Below are 20,736 nucleotides of genomic sequence, written 5' to 3'. Positions count from 1 at the left end.
AACCCTGGGCTCATAGACTCTGGCCATACCCAAGCTGACAGTCCACAATATGACACTCAGTAGAGATATGGCACCCCAATCCATCATTAGAGCATCCCTACCCTGTGCCTTCTTCTCCTCTAGGACACGGAGTCAAGCTAGAGCTAATCCAGGGAGTTACAGAGCCAGTGCAGGCACCAGGACAAGGCTTGGTCAAAATCCACAGGCCACAGGCAGCTCGAGTCCTCTATGGACTGTGTGCCACCGCCTCGACTTCAGGGTGGCCCTTCAAGAGTCAGCCTGAGATGGGTGTGGGGACCTGCCAGCCCTGCCCAGCCAGGGTAGCTGTTGGACAGGTGCTACTGCCCGGCCTGCTGGATTGAGTTAAGGCAGAAGCTCCCAGTGCTGCTGTGGGAAGGGTGGGAAGCTTATATAGGGCAGAGGTCCAAATGGCTCCTTCCTGTGTGGCCTTCTGCCTTTCAGCTGGCTCCTGTGGGGACAGTGGCCCTGAACTTCCAGAAGCAGGCAATAACGAGTCCTCTTTGGCCTTTGGAAGCCACGCAGCTAGGGATTGTGCTTTGCCTGGGTTTCCAGGACGGCAAAGAGGGGTTCACAGCTTTCCAGTCGCCCTAGGGAAACCAGCACCAGGCCTTCACAGCAGTCTCCAAATAGTAGAAACACAGATCATGAGGTCTTCTTAAAGTGTTAGTAAAAATGCCAAGCTCTTGGCCATAAGCCCGAGGTGAAGATCAATAGCACAAAGATACTTGAAAACCCCCAAGTGCTCCAAAATGAAGAAATCTAATGTGGAGGTTCAAGGGAGCCACTAAAAAGACTGGTCCCTGGATGCATGATGTGCCCGATCAGTGGGCAGCCACGCTGCTTTGTGCATGACGAGCCATGGCGGGGTCGAAGGGTTACCCCTGTTGACAGCTGGACAAGCACCAGGGCCAGGCTGCTCACAACGGCCCTTTTACTTTGCATTGGACATTTCCCACAACAGAGGATGAAACACATGTAAGAGCCAAGGGGCCTGGGACTCGAGAGTCTGAGATCTCAACAGTGACTAAGGAAAGGGAGAGGGAAGACCCAGCTGGGTCCTGGCTCCATGCCAAAGACATGCCTACTACCATCATGAGGGGGAGCTGCTGCTGTGATGGATGCTGGTTCTGGGGACCCTGTCTAGGGAGGTACAGGCCAACTGACACATTTTCATGAAAGGCGATGAAGAGCTATTTCTCCATTCTCCTGCTCTCTGGTGAAGTACTGGGTCCAGGGGCTGCTTGGGCAGCCTAGGGCGTGGGAGGCTCTTGGGACTGGCAGGCCACACATCCCCAGATGCTGGTGGATGCCCAGCACTAGATGACAAAACCACAAAGGGCTATGGAGTGCTTTTAAAGAAAAAAATAGACATTTACTTTATTCCTTCAAATATGTGGATTTCACTTGGTCACAGTTGAGCCTGTGACCACAGGGCCACTGGTCTCAGAGTCACTGTGGCTTGCTGCAGACAGGTTAGTCTGCAGGCCTGCAGCTTCCTGGCCTCCGCTTCCTCTCGCAGAAGGCTGTGGGCTTCTGGTCAGGCCTGGGCTCTGCCTCTTGCCTGGTGTAAGAGTGGGTTTCTGGAGCCCTTGAGTCCTTGTCCTGAAACACAGGGATACTCCTGATAGTGTTCTTACCCCAGCAGGCCCCCGGCACCGAGACAGACCCCACAGATGGCATGCTGAAGCGGAGGGACAAGCTGGCCCTGTGAGGACAGGCGGCACAACTTACGGCAGCTTTCTGAGTCAACTAGAACATCCTGGCTACCTACTGCTCACAGTTCCATCGCCTTCCTTGCTTACCTTGACGTGGACCCAGGGACTCAGCCAGGAAAGCAAGGGGCGGTCTGGTTTGTGGTCAGAGACCACGGACAGGTAACTGTGCTGATGGGCTGCGTGTGGTGAACACCTGAGACTGACATGAGTCGGCAGTGCCACCTCAGAAAAGCAGTCAGAGAGGGGACAGAACTCAGGCGGAGGGAGAAGTGCCAAGGCCTAGAGGCTCACTGGGCAACATGGGGCTGCAGGTGGGGAAGGACGGAGGCCAAGGGGCATCACGTGTTCCAAAAGCACCTCTAGAAGCCTTGCCCTGCCCACCTGCCTAAGTCCAGCCTTCAGACCTGCTAGCACTATCCCTGCCTCAGCTCAGCTGTTCCCGGAGCAGGCAGAGGAAGCCCACATTCTCAACTCTTCCTGGCTGCAGGGTGGCAGTCTCCACAGGGACTCACCTTGCCGCTCATAGCAGCTTCCGTTTCCGGGAATGCCGAGCATGCCGAGTCCTGAGCACATCAAGGTCATCAGAAGCATCCAGGTGGGAGGGGGCAGAATCCTCACCAGGACCTGGAGCTCTCTGAAACAATAAAAAGTCAGGCCAGGGAAGACAAGAGTGAGCCTGGCCAGACTAGGCAGGGAATGGGAAGGGAGGACTCTCAGGACAGCCCTAGCATCAGGGACGGGCAGTTGCTTCCCCAGGCAGGGACACGGGAGCAACCCTGCTAGCTTTCTACAGTCTGCCCCTCGGGCGGGGTCTCCAACCATTAGGCAATTCCATGGTATCTCCTGCTCGGAGGTGCTGGCCAATGGAGACAGAGACAAGAACACATCCTCGAGATGCCCAGGTCACCCTGGAACTAGGGCAGCACCAGCAGGGATGTAGTGACAGCTGTGTGGAGGCCCCGCATTTCTAACCCTCGCAGGGAAAGAGGCCTGCTAGGGCTCCCTGGGAGTAATGGGTCTGCACATTTCATCCCTAGGTTCCCATGGGAACCAGACTGTCTTGCCAGGCCAGCTCTCTGTGAGCAAGAGACGCCTGGGAGAAACACCCACAAGAGCACGAACAAGGGCAACTCCCCCGCCCCCCCCCCACTGTACCCACAGCCCACCCCAGCGCCATGTGTCAGGCCTGCCTCTCTACCTTGAGTTTGGGTGTGTGCTGTAAGTGTGGGGTGGGGCTACATCATAGTAGAAGGCTGCCTCCCTCTTCTACAGCCAGTCCGGGAGAGGCAACTTCTGCTAAGAAGCCCTTTCACACCCGGCAGACTGGACAGGCTTCCTCCTCCTTCAGAAACCCACAGAATGCTGCCTTGCACAACGTCCACCTGCCCAGCTCACCACTCCCCGCAAGCCAGACACAGGCAGGCAAGGCACTGCAGAACCCTTCGCCTGTCACCGCGCCCTTACCTGTCCCGGGTCTGTGGCTGCCGGGCTTGCTTGTGTGCTGCAGGCCAGGCAGTCCAACCGCCTGGCCCTGTCCTTGAGTTCCAGGTCACCCAGGTCTTCACTGTCACTTTCAGAACCGACAGCCATGGCTGGTGACAGGGTAGTAGGGACACCGTGGGGTGGCAGAGTGGCCAGGAGCGCAGGGAGAGAGAAGACAGCTAGGAAACGTGTCTTTAGGAGGAGGTAGGCTGGGTTGTCCCGGAATTGCTTCTGTACCAGTTCCAAGGAAGTTTGTAGGGCTCCAGCCTTGGGCTCAGATTGGGACCCAGCTGCCTGGCTGGCGACCAGAGAGGAAGCCTTCTGTTCCAAGTCCTTTTTACGGAAGAGGAGGCTGGACAATGTTCTCAAGCTGCACAGTGAAGGGGGCTGATAGGGGATCCTGCTCCCCAGTGGGGGCACATGAGCACCTCGGCACCCCTTCAGCCATGGCAGTGTGGCTGCCCCACTCTCCTGGGAAAGCAGACTTAGGTCCAAGGCCTTCTTTTTGGGCCCAGATGTGGGTGGTACTTCCTGGCCCTGAGGACCTTTGGGCTCTGTGTCTGCACTGGCTGGAAGCTGTCCCAGGCAAGCAGGAGTCGTGGCAGGGGAAGGTGGCTGTTTTGCCGGGGATCCTATGGTCTCAGGGGTCGTCACTGACTGGGGGAGGCCCACCACAGCTGGCTCTGGGACAGAGAGCAGCTTCTGAGTTGTGAGCACCCAGTTGACAGGAAGGCTGGCCTTGGCTGCCAGGGGCTGTCCACTTGCCTGTGGGCCAAGAACTGGTGGTAGACTGAGGGGCTGCTCGGGCAGCTGACTAGGGCTGGGGGCTGCTGGGAGAAGGGGCAGGACCTTGGGCAGGCCCTGCTTCTGGGATGTGGCAGAGGCCTGAGACTGTCCTAGAGTACTCAGAGGGCAGCCTGTGGGGACCTGCCTGGGAGCTAGGGCCAGGCTCCTAAAAGCAGCAGGGGCCACAATCTGGGTCCCTTTGTGGGAGGGGTTTAGGGGAATGGTTTGCAGGGTAGGGGGCTGCTTGTCTGTGGCTGAGATCCCAGCCACCTGCCAGGAGCCAGGAGAATTGGAACTGACCATCACTGGGGCCACAGGGACAGAGAGTTCCACGCTGGATGTTGCAGGGCCTGCCACTGGGGAACCCTGGGGGGCTGGGGGCGGAGGGGGCTGGAGGATCACAGGTGAGGAGATCAGCAACTGGCTGTTGATGGCAGCGAGGGCCTGAGTGGCCTTTTTTGCACGGGACTCACGGAGCCGCTTCTCACGAAGAAGCTCAGATACAGTCTTGGGCTTTGGCCGGAAGCCATGTGGGGCTGTTACAGGAACTTGGAAGGAGGTATCCTCAGTCTCGCAGGATCCCAGACGCCCTTTGTTGCTGTCTCTCTTTGCAGTTTGCTGACCCGGCATGCTTGGGAGGGAGCAGTCTAGAGGAAGAGACAACTAGCTTGAGGAGAACTCCTGCGCCCAGGAACACCAGCAAGCCCGTGTGCACTCTGTTCATAGAGAGGGCAACAGATGCCGGGCACAGCCCAGTCTCCATCTAACAAGCTGTGAGACATTGGTTCCTAAACCTCTAGCATCCTCAACACCAAGACTGCTGGGCTCTCCCCTCATGTGACATGACAAGGTGCCCCAAGCCCCCAGTGGCTGCCCAAAGTTGAAAGCCTGAGCAGTTCAGACCTATTCTCAGGGCCACTGTGGCTCAAATGCATGGCATCTCCCACCAAAAGAGAGAAAGATGTGGCAGACGGTACCTGTGCTGTCCTTGGCACTGGAGGATGCCTGTGAAGAGAGAGGACAGTCAGCCTGGAGAATCTCTGCTGGATCCCCTGAGTTCTTCCCACTCACCCACAACTCTGGGGGCCTTCCCACCTGCACTGAGCTCAGGGGGCCTGGGGAAGGGTAACGGCTGCTGCTGTAGGCTTTCAGTACAGTTCAACTAAAGGCTACCTAGCGAGAGCTTGTCAAGTCATCAGTGGACAGTGTGGGGCTCATGGGCTATGGGCAGCAGAGTTCCATCTGGGTTCAGTCTCCCCAGGTGACAGGGCTGCAAGGTAAAGCCTTCCCCACTCTAAACTCATGAGTTTGGTTTCTAGAACAGATGATATTAGTGACTCGCAGAGACTAGGCCTTGCAGCTGGCAAGCCTACCCACAGCCTACCCACAGTCTACTGTGCACCTGCCTCAGACTTAATCAGGCTTCCCGTGGGGCAGCTCACACAGATGCCTCCCTGGAGAAGGTATGGTTAGGGCTGTTCTGAGGGAAAGCCAACTTTTCTATGGAAATGTCTGGGAATTGCCCCTCTGAGGAAGGGTTGAGACACTGAACCTAGGCCACTATGGGGCAGGGGATGGACAGTACTTTTTGGTTTTTCGAGACAGGGTTTCTCTGTGTAGTTTTGGTGCCTGTCCTGGATCTCGCTCTGTAGACCAGGCTGGCCTTGAACTCACAGAGCTCAACCTGCCTCTGCCTCCTGAGTGCTGGGATTAAAGGTGTGTGCCACCACCACCCGGCTCTCACTCCTTTTTTTGAGGCAAGGTTTCATTATGTAGCCCCAGCTGGCCTGGAACTCACTATGTAGACCGGGTTGACTTTGAACTCATAGAGATCCACCTGTTACTACCTTCTGAGTGCTGAGATTAAAGGAGTATGCCTCCATACCCAGTGTGACCTTCTTGTTCCCCGTGTCTGTTACCTGCAGAAGATGTGGTTGGGGGTTCTGGGTGTCAGGCTGGGTCTTCCTCTCTCGAACTACCTCCATGCAGCCCGCAGTATCAATCTGCAGTAGCTGAGAGACCGAGAATGAGAACCTCCCTGCTCCACCCCACACTAGGCCAGGCCCAATGATGGTCAAGGAGATAGGAAGCAGCCCTGACCACGGCAGTTCCAGGGGTAGACCCAAACTCCTAAAGCCTCTGACTGCCCGGGGAGGTCACAACAGCTCACAGCCTGCAGCCTGGACTTGGGCTCCATGCACGCCTGCCTCTTCAGCAGCAGAGGACAGAGCAGTTGGTACCCCGCTGGGGGCTTACCTGAATAAGCAATGTGAACACTGGAGTGCTGGTCAGGCGGGCATGCTCTAACTGCATCCTGATGCTGTCAGCTAGAGGACAAGGGCAAAGCAAAGTGGCTCCAGTTTGAAGCTCCCAAGACAGTCTAGGGCAGAGCAGCCTCAGTGCTCCACATTGCCTCCAAGAGCAGAAGTTAGGGACCCCTAAGCCTCTCACCACCACCCCAAATCCAGCTGGACCATGTTTCACAAGGGCAGGGAGGAAGGGTAGCCCAACTGTTCTTCTTCAAACCCTTCAGGGTTAGTCACTTCTGTCCTTCGTGGATCTGCCTCTCCAAAGGACCCCATCAGGCCACTCCCCCGTGGTTCGCTTACACTGCTTGCTCCCACCCCAGCGAGCCCTGGGTAGTACCTTGAGTCTGCACCACTGCAGGTCTCCTAGGAGCTTGTGTGCAGGACAGGTTGATGTCACCCACCCAGGGTATCACCGCCAGCAGAAGCCTGTGTTTAAGAAGCCTGCGGTGCAGAGCCTGTCTCTTGCGTCTCCACTTATTCTGGAAAGTTCCATGCCACAGCCGCCGCAGACGGGGCCCAGCCACACTGTCCCCCGGGTCCGACTCTGAGCATGAATTAGGCAGGGGTGGCTGCTTCGGTCCTTGCTTCACCGGTATGTGGCTCTGGGTGGCTGGGCGGGTCCTGACCAACTGCAGCGTTTTCTCTAGGGGCACTCGGAGCACATGCTGTAAATCAAGAGAGGTTCTGTAAGATTGGCCGCAGCAGGACCTGGTGTGGGTGTGACACCTCCCTGTAAGACCGCATGGCATACATCACGAACACCACTTGCTAGTTGGCAAAGTACTCTGTGGTACGGCAAGTATGTGCTCTTCAGGCAGGGCCTGGCTTAGCGCTCTCTCTAAGAGACGCTCTGGTCCGCATGGCAGACAGTACCCTGGCTGAGGGGACTGCACCATCCCTCCAGCAAACCTCTAAGAGATGTTCTGGTCCGCATGGCAGGCAGCACCCTGGCTGAGGGGCTGCACCATCCCTCCAGCAAACCTCTGGGCACAGCAGCCTATGCAGCCCCACAGGCTGCTCCAGCCACGGCCAGAGCTGCATCTGGCCCAGGCCCCAACTCTGAGGACGGAGGGGAGAAAGGGAGATGCCTACGGCCAGCCAGGTTGGCCAGACACTGCACACGGACACCTGTGGACTCACAGCAGCTGGAGGTGGGGAACTGCCCACTCAGATGTGCCCTGAAGAAAACGTCCTCACCGCCTCTAAAGCAAATGACTTGGGGACAATGGAGGCTGCATTGTGAAGGCCACTGCTACTGCACAACTCTGAAATCATCCCTAAGCAACACATTCTAGTGAATAAGAGGACGTGGCTACGGCCAGCTCAGACAGAAACCAACCTGCCAAACTGTCCAGAGTGCCCGCGTCAGTGACCACTAGGAGCACAGAGCGCCTACTCCTCCCCTTTCTCACATTCGAGGGTGCACTGGGGCTCACCTTGCTGGCTGGGTCCTCCATGTTTGCTAGGTGAGTGTCTGGTAAGTGTAGGAACCGAGCCCTTCTTGGAAAAGTTCTGTGAGTCTCACAGGGCACCGGCCCCTGGCTCATCTCAGGAGTGGAGACAGCGGTAGAATCTTCCTTGTGCTGACTTTGAGTGGCATCGAGAGTGCAGGAGACAGCACGGTGTGCTGGGCAGCAGCACCCTGACCCTTCTCTCTGTGACTGGCTGGTGATCGGCCTGGTAGGGGCCCACAGGTCAATGTCTGGCACGCTGTACGGTTGAGGAACCAGTGCTCTGCCATTCTCCAGAGACTCTTCCAGCTCCATATCCGAGTCTTCACTGCTGCTGCTGCTGCTGCTGCTGCTGCTGCTGCTGCCGCCGCCATAGCCCTCACTGCTGCTGTCACTGCTGCTGCTAGAGCTCCACTGGCGACTATGACGGGGCCTCCGCAGCCTCCTCTTCTGGAGACGCTGCTTCTTCTGAGGGGAGGAAAGGGCTGCTTCAGGTCTCAGCTACCCAGGCGTACTGGTGACAGGCAAGCAGGCTAGCCTTCCAGAGGTCCCAGGCATGGACACCTCCAGGGGCAGAGCACACTGCTGCTGAGGTATGGTCTCCCTCTGCCCTTGGCCTCCCGAAAAGGACATGTAAGGGCCAGAACCTGTTCGCTCCCCTTCACACCACTACTATATCTCGTCTTGCCCAAGCACTCCCACGGGTTAGGGGCCGTCCACCTGAGCTTGAGCAAAGCATATCCACAGAAAGCAAACCAATGTCTCACCCTGGCCAGTACTTTCCACTTGCTCAGACACTGGGAGCCTGACCGATGGGGCAGTTCAGAAGCTATTCTTGCCCAGTGACCTGCAAAAAAAAAAAGAAACCAGACTCCAGCCTCTAAGTCATCAGGATGCTCTTCCCTCATGTGCTTGGCCAGAGGCAGTTATCACCAAGGCCAGAGCACCTGTGTTTGGCTGCATCTGTATCTCAGGGCTGACCCCACCCCTTGAGGGAGTTCTGGCACACACAGGTAGGGAGGGGAAGTCACTCCGGGCCCTGGTGCATCTGCTGTACTAAGCTCTTAAAGAGACAATGTCAATGCTTTGTTCCTCGTGCTGCAGAAGGACACCTGTAGGTTGGACTTCTGGAGAAGTGTGACAACAAGTGACAAAATCCTTTGTATTTTGCATGTCCTAGAACCATAGTTAGCTTTTTTTCTGAGGCGGTATCACTAGTTATTAGCAAGATTTAGCTATAAACACTCACTCCTGCCCTGTAGTAAAAACTTGGGAAATACTGCAAACGTCAGTCACAAAAGATCTGACTGAACATCTCAGAGGTTCCTCTGCACAGGACACCAAGGCAGCCAATGAAGCCCAGGAAGCAGGACCAGAAGCCGCCCAAAGGGTAGCACAGCTGTGACAATGTTAGGCGATACACTGCAGGTGTATGTATGTGTGCATGAACATGGAGGCCAGGGGCAAATCTTGGGTAGTGCTCCTCAATGCTCTCCACCTTGTGTTTTATAGGTATTTGTGTGTGCTGTGTGTGTGTGCCTGCACATGCCTTCTAAGTGGCAGGATTAAAGGTATGTACCACTTCGTCTGGCTTCCCAATTCCCTATAGTGAATATCCACTCATTTGTGATGGAGAGCATGGGGCTGGGCTTGGAGGCATGCCTGCCTAGCCAGAGTAAGGTCCTGGGTTCCACTGCAGCACCAGCACTAAAACAAAAGAGCATTCGGAACCGGGGAGACACACTGCCACTTGTCAAGACTGAGGATGAGGCAGAAGCTGACGTCAGGACAGCAGCCTGAGACCCGAAAAGATGCGGTCTCCAGAGGGGCTGGAGGGACTCCCAGTCTGCCCAGACGCAGCAGCACAGAAAGGAGAACTCACCAACACCGTACTTTTCTATTAACTGGATCAGCTGTTGTTCTTCTTTTGCATTCCACCGTCCCTTCTTCAAGCTGAAATGTAATCTTCTGATGTAGCTGAAAATGGGGAGGAAACAGAGGGATGGTAAGACCCCACCCACCACAGCTCTTCTCCAATCACTTAGAATGACACCACCAGCAAAAAAATAAATTAAAATCAAGACAAGCAGGACTTCATCAAACATTAAAAAAAAAATTATGTTTTAAGGCAGTGGTTTTCAACCTTCCTAATGCTGTGACCTTTTAATACAGTTCTTCATGGTGTGGTGACCCTCAACCATAAAATTATTTTTTGTTGCTACTTCGTAACTACAATTTTGCTACTGTTATGAATCGGAATGTAAATATCTGTGTTTTCCAATGGTCTTAGGTGACCCCTGTGAAAGGATTATTTAACCCCCAAACGGGTCATGACCCACAGGTTGAAAACCACTGCTTTGAGGGCTCTGGTTAAAAAAGGAGAGACAAGCCATAGACTGGCATATCCATGCAAACCCTGCCACTGATAGGGACTTACATCTGGAACACATAAAGAACCCTTGCAAGCCAGAAATACAAAGACTGCAAAAATTTAAACCAGGCAAGGCAGATGTTTCTCCAAAGAGATGTACACATGTAAGAAGCCAGCAGGCACAGGCAAAGCGGCTCCGCAGTCAGCCACGAGGGCTGCTGTGTGATGCCACCGTGAGAGACTACTTCATGAGCACATGGAAGGGTCCAGTCACAAGCAGAGACAGTGACAACAGGAGGAGACGCTGCGGTGAATGTAGAAAGCCTCAACCTTCACATGCTGCTTGTGGGAGCACAAAATAATAGAGACTCTTTACACGAAGTCTGGCAGCTCCCAGAAAGCCCAACACAAGAGTCACTGACCCAGGGACATTCCTGAAATAAGCATGTCTTGATAAACACTGGCCAAATGGTCAAAATGTTCAAGGCTCATGCACCTTTTAGCCAAATGTATGGAAACAGCATCTATCAGAATGCCCTTCCTTGCAAACACCAGGACTCCAAATTTGTACTCCCCATGTTCTTATTGACAATGACTAATGTTTTATGAACATTCTTGTCCAGTACAAGAGTTCCTGTTTGGGACACTTGACTTTTTGCATTCCTGAAATTAGGGACTCTGAGCATCTTTCCATGGGCCTTTTGGCTACTTGTGCATCTCTGGAGACAAGTCTGTTGCCTGCTGCTTGTTTGAATGGGATTCTGTGGGGTTGCTGAGCACAGACTGTGGGTGATTTACATTAACAAGGTAAAGTGAAATATGTTTGAACAAACACTGGAAAAACTAGGGAGAAAGGAGAGAGCCCTAGCAGTCTGATGGGGACCTTCTCACGGGCATCGTGGGAGGACAGCTGCAGGAGTTGCCGCTAGCATTTGACTCCTTGTGAACAAGAGAAACATGGAAGTCCTGCTTCCAACAGTGCCAACCCCAGTCCACAAAGCTCCTGTGGATACATCGATCGCTCTTGGGCCTCGTCACCCAGCCTGCCTACAGAAGTGCGACTCAAGCAAGTCGCTCCTTCAGCCAGTGCGGGCAACTCACCGGTCTCTGCACTGGGCATCGCTCCTACCTGGCACCTCTTCCCGGATTTTAAACCAGTCCTGCGCCCCATACTTGGCAACAGCTTGAAGCAATTTCTGCAGGAAAGAAGCCAACAGACAATGTCTCCATTGGAGAGCCATATCCTCCCAACTCTGAGGTCTCTCAGCTTAAGAATGGCATATGACTGTACTGTGGACAGCCAGGTAAACTTCCTGGGTACAGTTTTCTCTGAGTGCCAGACTTACAGCATCTTCCTCTGGGGCCCAGGATCCCCTTTTCAGGTTAGGGTCCAAGCTCTTGGTCCAACGGTAGATCAGTTGCATGGAGTCTCTTCCTTCCATGAAGTAGACAACTGGGGACAGAGGAGACTGGGACTCATCCACCTTGTGCAGGCTCCTCAGGGACAGAGGGGCCTCCCAGAAGCTACGGAGGGAAGTTCCTCTGGTCACCAGGACCTTCACTCCCACCCCGCCTCTCCCTAGTAGAGCTGTGCACTCTTCTACAAGTCTCTGCTTCCAGGCACCTAGGACCTCAGGCCACTAGGGCTGGGAGCGGCTCAAGGGACTGGAAGATGCCTTTTGGTGTGGTGGGCTTACTCTTGCGGTATGGAATATGGCTCCCAACACGCATCTCCTGGACCAGCTGGGTGAGCATGTGGTCTTCCTCTTCTGTCCACTCCTTGCGTTTCAGGGCTTTATTGTACTGCTGAAATTTCTGCAGGCACTGGAAGGCGCTGCGGCTTGTCTTCCCAAGGCCAAACAGAAACAAATGGGCATCACTAGGCTTCTCTCTGCACATGCAGAGATACCCAGAACATCCCTCCAAGGGCTTCCAGGAGACAGATGGGCCTGAACCACAGACAGCACTCTGTACAACAGAGCTCTCCTCTTCCAGGCTCTTGTGTTGTGATAGTTTGCTAGACCATGGTAGGGACCCAGAATAAGAGCAGCTTGGAGAGGGTTCTATGGCTTATAAAAGAAAACCTGGCCATAGACAACTATGTTGCTAATCCCAGCATTTGGGAGCCTGATGCAGGAGAAGTACCATGAGTTTGAGGTCAGCCTGGGCTACATTGTGAGCTCCAGGTCAGCCTGGACTACAGAGTGAGACCCTATCTTAAAAACAAACAAGAAAAATCCTTGTGACAGCTAACTCAGATGTCCAAATGACACTGCCCGGGATTCCTGGAGGGGTGGAAGCAGATGCTGTGGGATGCCTCTCAAAGCCTCTCACAGGAAGCCTCTAGCTCTCAAGCTCTAAGGCAGGCTATTCAGAGCCTTTGATAGGCAAGGATGAGGGACACACCTCAGGAAGGAGCACCTGGCAGATAAGCCACAGCCACATGACACTGCTGCTGTACCTGCCCCATCCCCCACCCCCCCACAGAAAGGCTTTTCCAGTAGACCGAGCCAGCTCTCCAGTCATGGTACTTATGGGGCTGGATGTGGTGGGCTCAGTTATGGTTTGCATCTAGGCCTTTTCCGACAAATAAAAAGCAAAGAAATGCAGTAAGTGGTCACATTTTCACCAGACAAGAGGGAATTTAAAGTTAAGCCCATGTCTTCCCAGACTTCCAGGGTCCCAGGTCCCGGTCCTTACCCCTAGCTCCTCTGCAATCAAATGCCACTCCAAGTGGCCATGTGTGGCAGCAATGGCTTTCAGCCGCTCCACCTCCTCTGTGCTCCATTCTTGCTTGTTGATGCTTGGGTGCTCTGAACTCTGCCAGAACTTCTGGATCTCCTCCGCATTGCGGCCTCCTTCAAACTGCACCATGAGAAGAAAGCTTTAGAGGGGCTGCTGATGCCAAGCATATCGAAGACATGGCCCCTGGCTGGGCTGTCACTGTCTGCCAGCCAGTGGCTTTTGGGGCCATTAAGCAAGTGGACTCGTTTGTGTAGCCAAAAGGCACTGAAGACTGTTCCTCTCAGGAAGGGCACCTTGTCAGTTGGGGAGGGTCTCATGAAGTCCTTTGCCACTTCCTATAGGGCTAGGCTTACTTGACTGGAGAGTTTACAGGGGCTAAGGTACAAGGGAAGCTTTACCACCTAGTTCCCACCCATGCTTGGCTCAGACGCACTACTGCAGCTGTGGGCCAGGTCGGCCTGACTTACGTTGATGTTGGAAATCTTTTCCCAGTCGTGGTTATCCAGCCGATTCCCCAGCAGAACTTCCTCTGGGAGCTGGCTGGAGGAAAGGACAAGGAGCTGGTATCATGCAAGGCTTGCAGCTCTTCCCTGGACCCACAAGGCCCCAGCTTACTTGATGTCCTGAATCTCCTTCTCTGCCTCCTTAATCTGCTTCTCCAGGGCCTGCTTCTCCAGCTCGCTGGAGACTCGGCTCTGCTTCTCGCGTAAGTACTCAAGCCTGCGAGGTAGAGAGTGGAGGAGGAGTGGTGGATGAGATGGACTGCGCAAACCGAGGCCCTGGTCTTGTCACGTCTCACAGCGCAATGTTAGAAAACCTGCACAGGAACACGCTTTCTCTCTTGCCTTGGTCCCTGACTGCAAAGGAAGCCCTGGCACCACCTCTGGGGTACCCCTACCACCAGGACAGCGCCATCCAGGCAAGAGTTGCAGACTCTTTGCAGAGGCAGATGGTAGCTGCTTGCGTCTCAGAGCCTGGACCCTCTGCCAAGTCTTGGCTTCCAGGACACAGACACCCCGGCAAGCCTGGCTTAGTTCTGCAGCAAATAGCAAACGGAACCGGTTGGGAGGGAAGAGCTGGCTCTCTGTCAGTGTTGAGCACACAAGTCCAGAGGAGACCGGTACCTGGTGTCCAACTCTAAGAGACACCTCTGCCTAGTTACTCTATCCTTAACACTGTCAGCATCGGGGCTGGAGAGATGGCTCAGAGGTTAAGAGCACTGACTGCTCTTCCAGAGGTCCTGAGTTCAATTCCCAGCAACCACATGGTGGCTCACAACCATCCGTAATGAGATCTGGTGCCCTCTTCTGACCTGTAGTCATACATGCTGCATACAAAATAAATAAATGAATAAAAAAAACCACTGTCAGCATCATGAGGCCACTTGGCCCCTTTTAGACTACACAGGCCCAGAAGGTGTGGCTCTTCAGGCACAGCTGACAGCCTGCCCCAGAGGACATCTGTTTCTAGCAGCTTTATCAAAACAACAATGCCCTTCATTGTGTACTCATATCAGGCACTGCATGATGCCCTTTGGTCATGTGATATGTACCCATCAACAAACACATAAAGCTGCTTTTACCGACAGGCCCAGAAACCCAGAGAAGAGAATCTGAGAAACTGCCCACATCGTGTAGCTAAACATGGACACGCCTTCTGACCTTCTTCAGAGCAGCATAAAGGACAGACATCAACCTCACAGTGCTGAAGGGCAGCAGGGGAATGAGAAGACAGAGCATGCCGTGATGAACCTCACCAGCCCCACAGCCGCCTGGCGTTCAAGTGTGGGAAGGCTATGATGACCTAGTTCCAGACTTACTTCAGCAGTTTGGGCTGAAGTAGGCGCTGCAGGCGATCACTCACTACGGACTTCCTGAGCAGGGCTTTCTCCCAGTGCTTCCCTGAGGAGGAAGAAATAGTGATGTGATGTCATGAGGCCTTGCCTGCTCCACAGACACACATGTCACACACATGTGAGTCCTCTCTACAACCCTAGCCCACCCCCTCCTTCCTGCTCCAGAAAGGCAGTGGCTACATTTCTAGATGTCAGTGGGGTGGCCAACCAGAACACCTTCCAGCCCATGATTCCACCCTCTACCCAAAGCCTAGCTCAGAGTATTCTTTCAGGGCTAGGTGTTCTGAGAATAGCTACAGTTGGGAAAGGCTGTGTGTGTGGCCCAGCCTGCACCCAACACCACACTGGAAAGGCAAAGGGTCAAGTGGCCAGTCCCAGTGATCAAGGACTGAAGGAACCTGTGAGGCCATTGGAGGGAGAGGCCTGATAACTACTGCATATGCCTAGGAGAGGCCAGGTTGTAGGGATGCTGTGGGGATGCCCTCTGTGGTTCCCATGGTTGGTGGATGCCCACCCAAAAGCCTGTTTGGACCCTTACACTTGGTCACCAAGAGCTGTTCAAAGGCCTTGATTCCCTGGGCAGCCTTCTCTCGTGTGTCTTCATTGGCTGGAGGTCCCTGTCAGAGGATACAGCGTCAGAACATACACCAACCACACTCACCCTCCAGGGCCCCTATGGAGACCCAGAATCTTCCCTTCAGCCTCCTTATGTGCTGTCTACATGCAGGGCCAGGCCCAAGACATTTGTAGTACAAGTTACTGCTGAGTGAAAAACTCTGGGCATGACCCGCCAGCATAAGAAGTGGCCAGAGACTCCATGACGCTGACAGGCACCTAAGTCCACCAGCAGTTTCAGATCTATACTACTGACTTGCTAAACGCTGTAATTCTATTTCAGGGAAACACACCCCAGAGGGCAATGTCAGTGGGAACCCTTGACTTTCATCAAAGGATGAGGCATTTTTAAGGAGGGTGGAAAATATTAACCCAAAAGACCCAAGGGAACTCACAAGCACTCACAATAGGCTGTGGAGAAGACAGCCCCTGCTCCCAAGACATTCAACCAGCTGCTGAAAGAGGAGCCTTTACTACCTACCACTCCAGTGATCTTGTCCTTGAAGTATGGCTTCAGGAAGTGGCCTATGTACATGTATGAAGGCAGGCTTTTGCCATCCTTCACCTTGGGGCATTTGGTCCCAGCCAGATCATACAGGATCTCCTCCTGGAACAAAAGCAAGGCCATGAGTGAGCCAAGAAGAGGAAGCAGTGAGGTGGGTGAACAGATCCACTCTGAGCCCTGTCCTGGGAACTTGATCCTGCGGGACACTGAGGGTCAGGAGAGCTTATACAGGCCTTGAGTAGGCTCTTACCTGCTGCTCCTGGTTCTGGGCCAGCAGCTGGCTAACCTCTGCTAGCTTCTCCTGGATCACCTCCTGGTAGACCATATTTAGCTGTAGACAAGTCTCAGGGTCTTCAGGAAGAGCTTTGTCCTTGGGGTCCTCCTCCTCCTCATTGCTGGCCTCACTCCACCTTCCCTCTTCCTGGTTAAGAGCCAGAAATGGCAAATGAAGAGAGGGCAACCCCCTTGTTGCCACGCTCAAGCCCAAACCCACAAGGGACACTGAAGCATCCCTAGTATAAGCCCACTGAATGTGGAACCAGGAGCTGACCCTACTTAGGGGAGGGAGGAGTTACACTTGGAAACAGAGCCCATCATCCTCAAGCCGGTGTGTGCATCTTTTCAAATCAACAACGTGAGATGTGCTTGTGAAGCATATGCTGGGTTGGGGGTCAGTGTACCATAGCAAGCAGCTTCCATGTTTGTATTTATTGTGAAAATAAGGCATCCCAAAGTATCTGAAGCCTGAACTTCGGGGAAAGTTTGTTTTGCCCCCATTCCCAGCACCTCAAGTGTCAGATCTCAGCAAGGAAACCCCCTGAATAGCCATCATCGTCAAAACCCGGGAATGCCAAATGTCCAATTGCTGTGGGATGGTCTTTTGTACATGTGAATATATGTTGCTACCACTGGTTAAGAAAGAAGCTGAAGCCGGGCGGTGGTGGCGCACGCCTTTAATCCCAGCACTCGGGAGGCAGAGGCAGGCGAATCTCTGTGAGTTCGAGGCCAGCCTGGGCTAGAGTGAGTTCCAAGACAGGCTCCAAAGCTACACAGAGAAACCCTGTCTCAAAAAACAAAAACAAAACCAACCAACCAAACAAACAACCAAACAAAGAAGCTGCTGTGACAGGAGACAGCCAGGCGGGAAATCCAAGAGAGAGACAGGGAGAAGAAAGGCAGGGTCGGTCGGGAGAGCCACCGTGAGCCGCTGCCTGATCAGCAAGATGTAATGGAACTCAGGTAAAGCCACGAGACGTGTGGTGGTACATAGAGCAATAGAAATGGGTTAATTTAAGATGAGTGAGCTAGTTAGTAATAAGCCTGGGCCATAGACCAAACAGCTTGTAATTAATATTAAGCCTGAGTGATTATTTTATAAAAACGGCTCCTGTCCAGGCAGGACCACAAAATTTCAGTCTCTATCCAATGACTTCAGAGCTGTGTCAGTCTAGTGAGCAGACACATAGTCCTTAAACACCAAGGGACTCTATTCTTGTAGACCAGGCTGGACTGGAACTCACAGAGATCCACCTGGCTCTGCCTCCCCGAGTGCTGGGATTAAAGGCGTGCGCCACCACCGCTCGACTACATCTCATGTTTTTAGTGTGAGCTCAGGAAAAGCCAGCAGCGGTAGTTAGCGGCCTGTCAGAGTGGTTGCTTCTGGTGATAACCTTAGTTTTGATAATGTGTGTTCAGGGGTACAGCTCAGCGGGAGGTGTGAGCCTGGGGTGGATGAGCCCCTGGATTCCATCCCTAGCACCACAAAAAGTAATACTTTAGGATGCCTTATTCTCACAATAAATGGGTATCAGCTGTAGAAAAACCAAGAGGGGTGCAAACCAAGCCCTCTTGGGGCCCGTTTGGAAGGGAGCAGCAGATGTAATCCAGCAGCCCAGCCTGGTAACCAACAATTACCAAGGCGGGGGCCCCAGCCGTTTCCAAGTCCTCATCAGACAGGAAATCTGTAAGAAACACAAGCAGACGAGGTTAGAGCGGGAGCATGGGTAGCGAAGCATGCTGTAGACAGGGATGAGCCCTCACGACAGGGTCCCACTGGAGGCTTATCCGCTAAGCTCAGGAAAGAAGTCCTGGGTGTCTGGGCCATGGAGAGATTACTCAGGCAGACGGGCTGACCTCAAGGCCCTCCCCTCCCACCAGGAGGCCACTGTTGCCTAGAGGGTCCCAGGCCAGATGGCAGCAGAGCAGAGGGAATGGAAGGAACTTTCTTGCTGAGGTAAAAGCAGAGGACAGTTTGAGCAGGAAACAGAGTCTGGCCACAGAGCAGCCCACAGCCTAACAGAGCTAAAGGGTGCATACAGCTGCTCCAGCCATGCCGTGCTAGCCCAGGTCCATGTGCACACCTGCTTCAGAGTCCGAACTGAGACTGGAGTCAGAGACCTCCAAATGGACGCTGGAGGATCCAGGATACAAAATCCTTTCGAGCTCCTGGATCTCCTGTGTTATCTTCTCTCTCTCGGCGTCGATGTCCATGGCTTCAGCCTGCCTTCACAGTATTAGGAACATGAGAAATTGAGTGTGCCTGGATCTCGTCCTTCTTCAGACACACACTTGCTGGAGATGGCAAGAGCCTGTTCGAAAGCAGGCAATGGGCTACCTAGATAGAGACCCAGGCTCAAGATCCGCATGTGGGTATCCTGGGGTTACGTTCCCACCAGCTGACACTTTTACACCCAGGAACTTCTGTTCTTGACTCCACACCTGAAAAGGACCCTGCCTTCCTAGAGACTACCATCAACATAGGTAAAAACACAGTCTACCTGTGTGGCCTCTGTGCCCTCGTGTCCACCCAGAGGGAGCTAGTCACCAAACGCAGAAAGCGCAGAGCAGAAGACGTTCAGCCCTTGTGATCTAAACCATGCTCGCAGCTGCAGGTGGCCCTGCTCTACACAGTGCTGAATGGCTTTGCTTGCTCGGAGAGTTCTCTTTTCAGAACGACACCCAGTGCTGCCTGACATGGGGGAAAAAAGTGTCTACCAAAGCATGAAGGAGGTTTTCTCTTGGGAACACTAAGCAAAGTCTGAGAGTGAAGGAAATTGAGAAGAGAAGGGTGAAAGACAATTCTAGAAAACACAATCTCAGGTGGATGAGATGGCTCACCAGGTAAAGGGACATACAAGCCACATACACATAAGCAAATAAACAAATACAATGATAAGACGCTGTGTGTGAAAGTTGAGCATAGAGGCGCACGCCTTTAATCCCAGCACTCAGGGGGCAAAGGCAGGTGGATCTCTGAGTTCCGGGCCAGCTTGGTCTACAGAGAGAGAGTGCCAGGGCAGCCAGGGCTACACAAAGAAACACTGTCTGAAAAAAACCAACCAAACAAACAAAAAAAACAGAGTGTGGTGGCACACACTTTTTATTTTTTAATTTAATTTATTTATTTTTGATTTTTTGAGACAGGGTTTCTCTGTGTAAACCTGGCCTGCCTGTCTCTCGAGTTTTGGGATTAAAGGCGTGCATCACCATTGCCAGGCTGCATGCACTTTTAATGCTAGCATTTGGGAGGACAGGTAGATTGGATCCCTGAGTTTCAGGCCACTAGTGAAATCCTATCTCAAACAAAAATCAAACACAAGTTCACACTCAGAGTCAGAAATGAAGAGAAAAACATCCTGCTCCTAGCTTGATTTCTTACTATTGAGGTGTTCACAGCATCCTTGCCTGACTGCATCAAAACAAAGTAATCCCCTTCAACGACGTCGCTACTGAACAAGATGTCTTACTTCTAACGAACCTTGGTTAGGAGCAGCCAGGTCTGCAGACCTAGCACGAACCACTCACTGCCACTGGGCCCCCGGCCACCAACGAAAAGGCAACGTGTGATTTGAGGCGGCAGAAATTTCACTTCCTCCCATCGCGCTGCCCTCACATGTTCAAGTCCTAAGTTGGGAGTCTCAGGCCGCCTTCACTACATCACAGGCGCCTTTCTGCCTGTCCCATCTAAGGGCATATCCTGACTCCTGGCACGGCAGCTGAGGGCCCGTGCACCCTTCGTGGTTGGATTCGATTAGATTAGCCAGGCTTGATCCCTGGTGCTGCGGCGCATAACGGGGAAGAGCAGCGGCTCGAAGCACGGCACTGTGCAAAACTGCTGTGTCTCACTAGCTGCTGGACCTCGGCCGGGCTCGGCATGCCGGCTTTTCGCTCCGGCAAGGTCGTCGCCACGCCAGGCCTCGGTTTCCCCACGCTGCCTGCCCCGCTCCTCCCGGACACAACTCCTACTAGCTGCAGCCCGCCGGACCTCACCTGCAAGGCCGCCTTACACACGCCACAGCCTGTTCCGTCTCCCAGGCGACCACACGCACACCTGCCGGCCACGGAACTCAGGAGGCTCGTACCGGAAGTCCCGCCCCAGGCCGCGGCGCAGAGCTTGCTGGGACGGCTGCTGGGGCGGGGCCCTAACGAGGCGCTCAGCTTCCTCCAAGTTCTCTGGGAGCTGCTCGTTTCGTCCCTGGTGTCCTGGGTTCGGATGAATGATCAGTGAGTGTGTAGCTAAGGACTGTCCCGCATTTGGCTACCCCAGAGTCCACAACCTGAGATCGCCTGAAATGGACATTCTGTTTGGTCTTAGAGGCCAGCACATCAACAGCGCTGGAATTTGGGGGGCTCCTTTTAGTGTCTAATAATGTGTGTGAGTGGCTGGGACAGGGCAATGGCTTGAGGCACAAGGCTGGTGAAAACCCGGCTCAGCGACTTGACAGTTTTGGGAATTGGGAAAGGCCCCAGCCTTATGGTGAACTGAATAGAAGCCACCTGCCCACACTGCTGAGACGGGGGACAGAGCCATTGTGAACCACAAAGAACTAGAGCCGCGAAAGCGGAGAGCGGTGGTGCATCCTTTTAATCCAGCATTAAAGA

At 53.8% G+C, this 20,736-nt stretch overlaps 1 protein-coding gene across 2 annotated transcripts; it reads right to left on the bottom strand.

Annotated features, from left to right (window-relative positions):
• Positions 1-1,368: 1,368 nt before the first annotated feature.
• On the bottom strand, positions 1,369-20,212 carry Snapc4 (small nuclear RNA activating complex polypeptide 4). 2 transcript variants are annotated; one of them, XM_028868818.2, is made up of 23 exons: positions 20,125-20,212; positions 18,216-18,354; positions 17,770-17,816; positions 16,106-16,276; positions 15,832-15,957; positions 15,274-15,352; positions 14,700-14,781; positions 13,496-13,600; positions 13,348-13,420; positions 12,836-13,000; positions 11,833-11,980; positions 11,482-11,588; positions 11,237-11,331; positions 9,647-9,741; positions 8,532-8,611; positions 7,750-8,232; positions 6,651-6,978; positions 6,261-6,331; positions 5,924-6,016; positions 4,982-5,009; positions 3,201-4,651; positions 2,249-2,370; positions 1,369-1,623 (listed from the first exon to the last, which is right to left on the bottom strand). In XM_028868818.2, exons 2-22 carry the CDS (start codon positions 18,343-18,345, stop codon positions 2,257-2,259), a joined length of 4,071 nt encoding a protein of 1,356 aa, XP_028724651.1. In that variant the 5' UTR covers positions 18,346-18,354; positions 20,125-20,212; the 3' UTR covers positions 1,369-1,623; positions 2,249-2,256. The 2 variants fall into 2 exon arrangements, with proteins under 2 accessions (XP_028724651.1, XP_028724650.1); XM_028868817.2 differs by having other exon boundaries at positions 18,216-18,358; positions 20,125-20,208.
• Between the last annotated feature and the right edge of the window lie 524 nt (positions 20,213-20,736).

Source organism: Peromyscus leucopus, chromosome 4 (genome assembly GCF_004664715.2).
Source record: "Peromyscus leucopus breed LL Stock chromosome 4, UCI_PerLeu_2.1, whole genome shotgun sequence".
NCBI lineage: Eukaryota > Metazoa > Chordata > Mammalia > Rodentia > Cricetidae > Peromyscus > Peromyscus leucopus.
The sequence above is the reverse complement of the archived record's forward strand: the minus strand, read 5'-3'. Positions and strand labels throughout refer to the sequence as shown.